This window comes from Budorcas taxicolor, chromosome 2, assembly GCF_023091745.1.
Source record: "Budorcas taxicolor isolate Tak-1 chromosome 2, Takin1.1, whole genome shotgun sequence".
Lineage (NCBI taxonomy): Eukaryota > Metazoa > Chordata > Mammalia > Artiodactyla > Bovidae > Budorcas > Budorcas taxicolor.
Window position 1 is genome coordinate 40,119,677 of NC_068911.1, and position 11,562 is coordinate 40,131,238.

General features: G+C 46.2%; 1 protein-coding gene across 1 annotated transcript; it reads right to left on the bottom strand.

Moving 5' to 3' along the window:
* Positions 1 to 9,356, bottom strand: LOC128066437 (zinc finger protein 75A-like). Its single transcript, XM_052659498.1, has 7 exons — positions 9,340 to 9,356; positions 7,235 to 7,762; positions 5,849 to 6,044; positions 5,052 to 5,143; positions 4,649 to 4,775; positions 915 to 1,025; positions 1 to 732 (listed from the first exon to the last, which is right to left on the bottom strand). Exons 2-7 carry the CDS (start codon positions 7,643 to 7,645, stop codon positions 53 to 55), a joined length of 1,617 nt encoding a protein of 538 aa, XP_052515458.1. The 5' UTR covers positions 7,646 to 7,762; positions 9,340 to 9,356; the 3' UTR covers positions 1 to 52.
* Between the last annotated feature and the right edge of the window lie 2,206 nt (positions 9,357 to 11,562).

Consider the following 11,562-nt stretch of genomic DNA (forward strand, 5'->3'; position numbering starts at 1 on the left):
AAGCTCCACTTGATAAATTTCTTTAGACTGAGGACACTGAACAAACTTCCCTTTACTGGTGGAGTTTCTGGTGTCTAAGAAGGCTTGAGCGTCTGCTGAAGTTTCTCCTGCACGTGCTACAGGTGTAAGGCTGCTCACCTGTGTGAGTTCTCCGATGTTTAATAAGGTGGCAATTTTGATTGAATTTTTTCCCACATTCATGACAAGTAAAGGGCTTCTCTCCAGTGTGAGTTCTTTGGTGTGTGTGGAGATTTGTCTTTTGACTGAAGCCTTTCCCACACCATGAGCATTTATATGGTTTTATTCCTTGGTGTGTTGTTAAGTGCTTATTAAGATCTGAGCTCCACCTAAACCTCTTATCACATTGTTGACATTTATATGGTTTCTCTTCTGTGTGAACTCTCTGGTGCTTAATGAGGTCAGAGCTAACTCTGAAGCTTTTCCCACATTCCTGGCATTTAAAAGGCCTCTCTGCTGCACGTTCTTTCTTCTGAAGATCCATAAGTTTCAGCAGCTCTTGTTTCCAGGCTGAAAGTTTCTTTTTTTTCTTCACCGGAAAATCTCGGTGCAATTTCCCCACCCTATGCACATCACCATGATTTTCTTTGCCAATTGTTTTCTGGGGAACTTTCAATCTGGCCTTTCTTGATGCTATAGCTACTGGTGCTTGTATTTCTAAGTCAGAAAGACATAGAGACTGAATATTTTCAGTGTCATTTCTAAGCTTCAGCCCTGCTGGAATAAATGTGAGAAACAGCTTACTATATGTCAGAGCAAGTAAGCCACAGTAAATGAAGAGAAAAACTGGACAAACACTAGTTTTTAAAAAAATAGATAAGCAGAACTGTAAAATTTGAAATCCTTACAAAGATTCCTATCATGGCACATTTCCCTTCTTCCCATGGTCTACTTACCTGTAGGCAGCTCTTGAGAACTGTCCTTGAACTCCAGGGGTCTTTGAACCCATGGCTCTTCTCCTTGCTCTAGACAGGAGATGACTTTAGGTTTGGGGAGCACAAATAATGCTGTGAAACAGAAAAACTGAGGTCAAAGACTGGTAACTTAACAACAGTTCACTAATTTCAAACTATTTCAGGAACAGCAAAGGATGCTTGAATAGTTCACAACACCAAATCTCATTATCAGGTTTATAACATACTTCATTGGTGGATGGATATGCAAAGCGGAGACTGAGAAATAAACCTGAGCTGGACCAGTGAAAAAGATATAGGGCATGTGAATACAGTGCATGATCCCCATCTTCTGCTACCAAGAATATCCCACATTCTACTAAGGTAGAATCAAACTGCAAAGGCTGCAAGAAATACACACACTAGTCCTATTAACTATTCAGTTCAGTTCAGTCACGGTCGTGTCCAACTCTTTGCGACCCCATGAATCGCAGCACACCAGGCCTCCCTGTCCATCACCAACTCCTGGAGTTCACCCAAACTCATGTCCATCGAGTTGGTGATGCCATCCAGCCATCTCATCCTCTGTCGTCCCCTTCTCCTCCTGCCCCCAATCCCTCCCAGCATCAGAGTCTTTTCCAATGAGTCAACTCTTCGCATGAGGTGGCCAAAGTATTGGAGCTTCAGCCTCAGCATCAGTCCTTCCAATGAATACCCAGGACTGATCTCCTTTAGGATGGACTGGTTGGATCTCCTTGTGGTCCAAGGGACTCTCAAGTCTTCTCCAACACCACAGTTCAAAAACAGGAAGACTTAAACTGGATAAGTCCAGGTTCAGGGGAGTCAATGCAAAGGTCCATGGGTGGGCTTATCAGGCATAAATGATACATGCCATCATTACTTTTATTTAGTAAAAGTTAAATAAAATAACTAAATAAAACTAACTTTTTATTTAGTTCTCAAGCACCAAACACTGGACTAGAAAAGATTTCTACCACTCCCATAGCTCACTGGTTCACATCCAGGTGGAGGAAACAGACAAGAATTACTTAGTGGACTTTCTCAAAATCTTACTGCCAAGTATGGAAGGTATTCATCACTCAGTCATCTCATAAATACGTTGTGAGTGGCTATGGTGCACCAGGCACCCTCTATGTGCCAGGGACATAGTGCTAAATAAACCAAGTCCCCTGATCTCATGAAGCTTATATTCTCGTGCAGAGAGAAACAATCTAACATCAACAGACAAGCGAATAAAATGTCAGGAAGTGATACACATTTTGAAGAAAACTAAGAGAGGGTAAGAGAACATTTTAAGATTCTGCTTCTGTGAAGCTACTTGAGATATAAAGTTGTATAAAAAATCTCCTTAAGAAAGTAACATCTGAGCAGAACCCTAAAATGAGGATTTTGTCATGAGGCAGAAAGGTGGGCCAGGCAGAGGGAAGGAGGAAGAAATGAGCACATTAAGTCCATGAAACAAGATGAGTTAATGTGACTAGAGTCCAGAGCAAGGGCACAAATGGCAGGAGACAACAGCAGATTGATGAGGAAGGGCCAGAACTTGGAGGGTCCTGGGTCTTGGTAAGGAACCTGGATTTACTCTGAACGTTATGAGAAGTTATTGTAAGGTTTGAAGCAGAAAATGTCATGATCTGGGCAGGTTTTTAAAAGACTCTGGCTGCCATGTAGGAAACAGACTGTGAGAGGGCAGGCAGTGGGTGCCAGGAAGAAAGTACTGAGGTGAACCTCGATAGAGATGCTGCTACCAGAGACCAGGATGCTACGAGCACAAGAAGCTGAGATGTGACACTCAGGCTACACTGTGAGGCAGAAGCAACAGTGCTAGACTTAGTGGGGCCTTATGGCAAGATCAAGGTAAAGGATGACCGGACATTGCTTGCTCTGAGCAAGTCGATGAATGGGGATGCCTTTTACAGAGATGAGAAAGATGTAAGGGCAAGTTTAGACGGAAAAAGAGATCAAGAATTCCAACAGTATAAGGAATGTGTACTGGGGAAAAGCTCCCTGTTGATCTGGTGATCCCTGCCCACACCATCTTATTGAGAACCAGTCAGCTACTAGACAGAGACTCTCACAAGGGTGCATTCACAGTATGCCAACAACAGGACAGTTTAGTCCACTCCTATGCAAAGTGAAGGGGAGAAACTTTACCTAGAGAGATGACAGTCTCATAGTTTTCTTGCATTACGTCATTGTAGAGGGCCTTCTGAGTGGGATCCAGTAACTCCCATTCTTCCTGGGAAAAATACATGGCCACTTCTTCAAATGTCAACAAGCTCTAAAGAAGAGAACGGGCTTCAGCTCAATACTTGCCACTACAGAAGCAGCCCAATCTTCTAAGCCATGAACTACAAGGCAAGCCAGTCACTAAAGGAACTAATAGCACATGAATTATTTTAAAGCGAGATGGTAGAGAGTAGGCAAGGGATCAGCAAACAGCCCAGGAAATACTCAGTTCCCCAGGGGGAACATCTGGGTTAACACACCTCTGAGCACCTGCTGGGCAGGGCAGGTCATGGGCAGCAGGGAGAGGCAGCCCCAAGAAGCTGGAAAGCACAGCTCACCTGGGACTCAGGCAGAATGAGCTCAGGTGCCACTGTCCACTCACTGGTATCTGTCTGCTCAGGAAAGGCTAGGAGCTGGTGAGCAGGCACAGCTGTGGAAGAACAAGAAAATTTCTCTCCCTCCCATCTTTGAACATCCTAGGCTTAATTCAAAAGTATAGAAGATCCTGATTCTTTCAGTTGAGACAGAACTTTACAAGTGTTACATGGTACTGAGAAATAGCTATCTCATTTTAAACAAGCATCTGCTAGCCCCTAAGACAGGTTTCCCAGTTGACTCTTCAATTTTCACGAGTGAAGTTAAGAAAAGGAAGTCTTGTTTTTTTCTTTAATGACATGAATTCTTCAGAGGTGGACAAAAATTAGAGGTGTTATACAATGCAGTACTGAGTCCAGTGTGCCAGGTACAGAAGATCCAAAGGTCAGAATGAGTTTGGTGAGTTCAAGAAACAGCAAGAAGACCAGTGTGGCTAAAAAGGACTGAGCAGGGCAGGAGTGGCAGATGGGAGGAAAGTGAAGAGGGGCCAGAACTTGGGGGTTCTTGGGTGCCTCTATAAGAAGTTTGGATTTATTTTGAATGTGTGAAAAATCACGGTAAGGCTTTGATGTCGAGCCATGTTCTGATATGAACTGGTTTTTTAAAGGATTCTGGCTGCTGTGTGGAGAACAGACTGCAGGCAGGGAGGAATGCTGGCAGGGGGTGCCAAGTATGGAGGTGGACCTTATTAGAGATTGCCACTGCTTACACCACAATGCTAAAGCACAGGAAGCTGAGACTTGGTTGGACTCAGGCCACATGGTAAAGTGGAGCCAAGAGAACTAGTGATGCATTAGTACTACAAGGGTTAGAATAGATTGGTGCAAAGGATGACCACAAGTTTCTAGCCTAAAATAATGGGTGAAGGAAAGATAAGAGAAGAGCGATTTTGAGGGAAAAAGAGAAGGATCAAGATTTAGGATAAGGAATGAGAATGTACACGTGTTAAAAGCTTGCTGGTGATCTGGTGTAACTTTTCCCTGCCCACACCATCTAGTTGAGAACCAGTCAGCTACTAGAACAGTCTCTCACAAGGGTGCATTCTCAGTACCCCCAAAACAGGACAGATTAGTCCACTGCTGTGCAAAGGGAAGGGGAAAAAGAAACTTTACCTAGAGAGATGACAGTCTCATAGTTTTCTTGCATTACATCATTGTAGAGGGCCTTCTGAGTGGGATCCAGTAACTCCCATTCTTCCTGGGAAAAATACATGGCCACTTCTTCAAATGTCAACAAGCTCTAAAGAAGAGAATGGACTTTAGCCAGGTACTCGCCACTTCAAAAGCGGCCCAACCTTCTGAGCCATGAACTGCATGGTAAGCCAGTCACTAAAGGAACTAACAGCACATGAATTCATTTCAAGTGAGATGGTAGAAAGGAAGCAGGCAAGGAATCAGCAAACAGGTGCCCAAAGTCCTGAGAAAATCTGGGTTAAGTCCTCTGAGCATCTGCTGGGCAGGGTGGGTCATGGGCAGCAGGGAGAGGTAGCCCAAGAATCTGGAAAGCACAGCTCACCTGGGACTCAGGCAAGACAAGCTCAGGTGCCACTGTCCAGTCTTTGGTGTCTGTCTGCTCAGGAAAGGCTAGGATCCGGTGAGCAGGCACCACTGTGGGTGAAATGGAGCCATAGTAAATATTTCTTGCTTATGTTTCTAATACACTATATTCAGTTCTAAAAGACAGAAGACCCCGATTTTTTCAGGACTGATGAGATGCCTTATAAGCATGTGGTGCCCAGAAATGGCTTTCTCCTTGTTAATGAGAACCAAGTATCTACCAGCCTCTACAAGGCTGTGCCGCAGTTTCCACAAGCAAAATTAACAAAAGAAAACTCTTTTTATTATTTTCCTCTGATGACATAAATTGTTCACCTTGGGAAAGTTTAAACATATTTGCAAATGAAGTATTCAAGGACTCCAGTGTACAGTAGAAGATCGTTTTTAAATCATTTATTACTTTTTCCTTGGTACACAGTAGTATACACATTGTTATTAACATTCTGTCACTAACCACCCATTCTGATTCAGATTTCTTCTGTATTTTCAGGATGAGGTGAGCCAGACCAACTTTACTTTTCTAAAAACAATTGCTGGTGTTACTACCAGGGTTCTGCAGTTGGGAGATTTCTGTATCTTAGGCCAACCTCCACCCTCAACCCCACCTGACCTATTCTCCCGCCACCTGGGGGCATCCTAATGGCCAATGTAGCTGCATTAGTAGATCCACAGGGCTGGGTAACCAGAAAGTACTCACACATTCTGGCTTAAATTATATCTCACCTCCCAGGAGAAAAGTAACATGAAGATCCTTACCCCTCTCACATACGGGCTCAGGTTCTTTGTGGGTATTCCTGCTCAGTGGCTCTTGTAGACCCTGCTGTATATTCCAAACTTCTTCCTCCAGGGACATGCCCACTGGCTGGGACTCTGCTGGCTTCAGCTGGAAGCCTGGGGCCTCTGCTGCTTCTCCCAAGAGCACTGCCTCCTTTCCCAGCTCCTGGACTGCAACCTAGAAATAACCCCCATACTTGTTACCACAGAACTGACTTTTGGTTTGGGCTTGATGGGAGAGGGAGGAAAAAGCAGAGTGCAGACTGCGGGGAAAGAGGGAGACGCTGAAGGAAATGACACAAAGACCTAGAGATACCAGCCACCAATTTTCCACAAGAACGATCCATAAACTCGGGAAAATTGGGAGAAACCAGTAAAGGGTGTGGTTACTGCCAGCTCTCCAAGACAGCAGTCCCACCCTCTGAACTCAGCCCAGTTTGGCCCACTAACAGGGTTGCACAGGCCACCTGTTCTCGTGCTGCTTTGACAGGCTTTCTCTCCCAACTTAGATCCTTGCCTTAGTGGTCTCCTGTCTTCTAATTCTCTCAAAAGATTAAGGAATTGAATTTAAAAGTTGTCCTGTCAACCAGATTTTCCACATAGTCTGGGAAGATTCTCACAGACAATGGGGATGAAATGGAGAAAAAAGCGGGTAAGAGTAATGGCTCTGTCCTATCCCCAAATGATTTTGATAAAAACCATGTGCCCTCCAGGTATTCACAGTGGGCCTGAGGCCACCTGGTGAGCTGTCACCTGCCCAAGGGCATGTCCTGGATCCCCACTCAGAGCAGAGCCAGGAGCAACCACTGAGAGAGGGCAGTGGAGGCTCTCGCCTATGGTACAGAGGACACTATCCCTCAGAGTCTTTCCTCTCTCAGCTACTCTGCTGGGATTTCAAATCTTTCTTTCCCTGTGTTCTTTCTACTTTTTCCCCTTCCTGAGCAGTCGTCCCCTAGTTGTTTGTGATTTTTTTCCTTCTCTGTCATATCTTCGCTCTCTTATGGTCTCTCTAAGTCCTTTCTTTTCTGATCTGCCCTGAACTCTCCAGCTCCTTAGTGCTTTTTGTATGTTTCTAAGAATTTGAGGTCCATCTCCTTGGCCAAGCCAGACGAGGCTCATTACCCTCAACACACCCTGGCTCCAAAAAGAGCAAAACTCAACTCTGTCCCTAAGGCCAAGGAAGTCTCTGCCAGGATCTCTGAATCCTATGGGCTGACTAAGGCTGCGGGTCTGTGCTTTCAGGTCCTGCTTCACAAGTGCTAAAGGAGCAATACAATAGTGGCCTAATCCATTTTTTCTCCCAATTAACTGCCCCAATATATCCACCTTCACTCTATCTCACTGCACATCAAGAATCTTTCTCCTCACCCCATTCCTTGTTTGGCCAGTTTCCCTTTGCAAGTGTTCTACAAGGACCACAGCCTCCTCGATGCTCTGTGGATGGTGCTTCTGTATGAGAGTCTGGGTGTCCCCGGGCAGAACGGTCAGGAACTGCTCTAGCACCACAAGTTCCAAGATCTGCTCTTTTGAATGAATATCTGGCCTCAGCCACCGACGACATAATTCTTGAAGCTGGTCAACTACCTCCCGGGGTCCAGCTGCTTCATGATAGAGGAAGTTCCGGAAGTGCTGGTGAGACCTCTCAGGACTGAGACTGTCCATCTGTGGGGCATGTTTCTTATGCTGACTGGCGTTCTCTGCCACAGGTCCCTTGGTCTCCCAAAGAGCTCTGATCTGAGGGTTCAAGAAGTCAGCCACCTTCAGATCTACTGTCATCATTCTTCTCCAGGAACAATTCTGCTCCTGTATTAGACACCCCACCAGTGGCTACCTCTGACAACTGAGGCCCGATCTGGTTTTGAATAAAATCAATAAAAGGATCTTCTTCCTAAGGCACTGAGAGCAGAAACAAGCTCATGTCAGTAAGATATTGTCACATGAACTTTATTACTTGCTACTTATTATAAGAAAAATGAACTTTAAAAATCAACTGCCAGGACTGTGTTTTGCTCCTTTTCTATTAACCAACTGAACACAGACAGCCTATTAAAGACAAATTCCAATAAGTCACCTCTCCTCCTCAAAAAAAAAAAAAAAAATCAGGAAAGGTTAGCAGGTGAAAAACCTAGTACCCACTGGCTCCCACGAGTTTTGGGATTATCCAAATATTTAACTCATGCACTTCTTATGCCATCCTCTCCATGTCAAGGAAAGATTAGGAGAATATTCTTGAGTTTCTCTTAAAATGTCAACATATCATCCTAGTCTTCTGTCTTTGGTAAGTGGGTACACTTGTATTACCCTTCATCCTTTTGAGATGGAAACCTTCACTTCCTGGACCATTTGAGGTGCTACTTTCCATTGTGATTACTGCCAGCAGAGCTGAAACTATGAGACCAGAGTAGAAGGAAAGTAATTAGGAAAATTGGAGCCTTATTTTCTTGAAAAAAGCATCTCCCAAAGGAGTCTCCTGCGGGTCCAGTGATTAAGAAACCGCACTTCCAGTGCAGGGGGCAAGGGTTTGATCCCTGTTCAGAGAATTCAGATCTCATATTCCTCAAAGTAAAGCAAAAAAAAAAAAGGCTCCCCACAAGAAATCAACTAACTGAAAACATTCATCTTGGCATTTCTTTCCAAGATGTGTAAAGAAAACTATACAGAAGATTTATACGTGTATTTTGATCTAGGAAAAATTACAGGTGACCCTTGTTCACAAAATGTTTATCCAAATGTCAAGCAGATAAAAAAGGAGAGCATGTGAGTTGGTGATGATTACTTTCAGCTTTTCCAAGGGTCATTTAGACCTCTGAGCGAGGCCTCGTGAATCTCAATTTCCCTGAGGTGACCCAGCAGAAATGGCACAGAAATTCTGCCCAGGAAGCCGGAAGCCTACAAAAGGCCGGCTCCCTATGCCCACTCGGCTCAGGGGGCACGGGGGACACTTAAGGAACTTTTGCATCACAGAGGCTGATCTCTGAGGCGAGGACTCTCGTTTCTCCCGCGGTCACATCAGCCAGTAAAAGAAACGCCGGCGGAGGCGGGAAAGTGGACACGACTCGGGGCGCGTCCGCGAGCACTGGGCCTGCAGGCAGTGTCCGAGCCGGTTTCAGCCGCGCGGGCCCGGGCGCCACCCGCGCAAAGGGTGCAGAGCGGCCTCAGGAGCCTGACGTCGGGCCTCGCCCGGGGTGGTCTGGCCGACCGGCTCCGAAACGGCCCCAGCTGCCTTGCAGCGGCCGCGAGCAGTGACAGGCGTCTCTCGGCGGCTCCGGAGCCGGCGCCAAAGGGGAAGCCGCTTCCAGGTTACCTCAGACAGCTTGGCTTCGTGGAAGCCGTTCCCTCTTCCCGGGGTGCAACCGCAAGCCGCCAAGCGTCTAACCCCCGCTCTGTGGAGCACAACCCCCGGCTCCACGCCACTCAGAGGCGGGTCCTGGGGCGCAGGCCTGGAACCACTTAGGCCCACCCAGCCACTCTACCTCTTCTGCTGTCCGCCTGGCGCCAAGATCAGCACTCCAACCGGAAGTAGAAGTGACGCCCTTCCGGGGAGGGGCCCTCGTAGCCCCGCTTGGGGCGCCAGCGCTGAGGTTCAAGGCGCTGCTGGGCTACGTCCTTCGGCTCAGACTTCAGCCTTGGCAGCAAGAAAGGGTTACTGACCGCCGAGTCTCCAAGTCCGTCCAGCCTAGAAGGCCCAGCGCGCGACTTGACGCTCGGGTGTCGCTGTCTCTCGTCCCAGCTCTGTGAGGCCCGTGCGTCCAGGTCGTCCCTGTGTCGCGTTCGGGCTGCCGGCGGAGCCTAGTGACCCGGATCCTTCTTTGAGGGTCCCCTTCCGCGCGTGGGGCCCGCGACCTTCCCGCGGCTTAGCGGGCCGTGTCGGAGCTGCGGTCCCGGGGCTCGTGGCGTCTCCGCCAGTACAAGCCCGTTTTGTCCCGGTCAGGATCAACGGCCCCTGGGGGATGTGTACCCGTTTCAGGGCGTGCGTGCTCACACAATTCTGTTTTTTCTTGTGAGGTAGGTTTATCCTTGTGCAGTAGTGTTCCTTTCGTAGAGCTCCTTGACAGAGAATTGAGAGCTGAAGAGTGACTTGTTCAAGGTCAGGTAATTCACCAATGGGGGTGTTCCAATGGAATTTAGGGTCCTTTTTGCTGTCTTTTGTTTTTTTCCACCACAGCGCACTCCCCGGAGGATGGGAGCCTTCTTTATTTATGTCTTATAGAGTTTCCTGGGTAATGTAGGCATTCCATAAATATTTACTGAGTCATATTTATAGGAATCTGAGTATCTCAGGTTGTCCACTTTCAATTGTCAGTGTTTTCATAGTATCAGCCTAGTCTAGTCAAGTTTACCACGTGTAGCCAGTGTTACAGAGTCGGTAGGACGGTGCCTTTGATTCAAGAAATCTGGGAAAAGGACTGAGGCAATTTCACAAATATCGGTAACACAGGTTGGAAAGAGTAACACATAAGCTGAACACTGTGGGAGTTCCAAGGAAGTGAAAGTTGGTTTGGGGGTAGGGAAAAGTTACAGAAGTCCTTGAGGGATTTGCCCTGCAGCAGAGAGTGGGGCCATATTCCAGGCAGGGGGAAAGGTAAGAGCAGTCTTGAAAGCTTCAGAGATGAGCATGTGAGAAAATCTTTAGTTGTTTCTTTTCGTTTTTTTACTCAGTGTAATTGGGGTATATTTAGAGTAAAAGCCTGGAATGGAAGTGAAGAGATTGCATTTAATAAAATAAAGTAATAAAGAGTATCATTTGAGGGTTTTTGAGGGAGGTCCTTTCCAGGGCAGCTCATCTGGAGCTAAGTTTAAGGTGGGAACAAAAATAAGAGACCATTACCAGGTCATTATGCTACTTTTGCTTTTAGGTAGACTGGTGTTACACTCCAAGGCATAGATCTTGATTCTTTTTGAGTGAGAGAAAAGGATTAAACAGAGGTGATAATAGTATCTGCCGGGAATTTCCTGGTGGTCCAGTGGTTAGGGCTCCTTGTGTCCACTGTTGAGGGCACGGGTTCAGTCCCTGGTTGGGGAACTAAGATCCCACAAACTATGCAACATGGCCAAAAATAAAAGTATCTGTCTAAGTCACTTGAATATGTTTCAAAGCTGGTTCATTTCCTTAGAACTTCAAGTTGTGACTTAGTCTCTTCAAAGTAGTTGCTGTTTCCAGTTTCTCAGAACCACTGGGCAATAAGTCTGCCACATATAACTCAGAGCGTTGATATCCTCATCATCTGGACCAAGCAGAACATAAAATTGGAATTTGTTAAACTGAATAAATGGAATTCTGCCAGCTGTGCCCCTGAGTGTCACTGGCAGGCCTGTCATAACATGGGTAGGGAGCTGGTTACTGAATACAGGGAGAAGAAAGTGGAAAAAGAGACCCTCTGAAAAGAAGAAGAGGAAAGAAAGCACAAAATGCTGAGTTGTGAATGAGGGCTCCTGATGACTGTTGTTGTTTGAATGTTAAGGATAAGGGCCACAGTTCCTTATTCTTGCTGAGGAACCCACTAAAGTCCCCTGAAAATCTTTCCTTTTGATTTCACCTTTCTCTGCCTGGGCACAGTTTGAGAAATGATGAATGTACAGCTGGAAAGCAATGAAAGCATGCAGTTTATTCTGAGACATCATACAACTGCCATAGCAGGCTGAATGTTTTGGCTGGGTTTAAGGGTGCTGTTGTTGGCTAACTAACACTCTTTCCT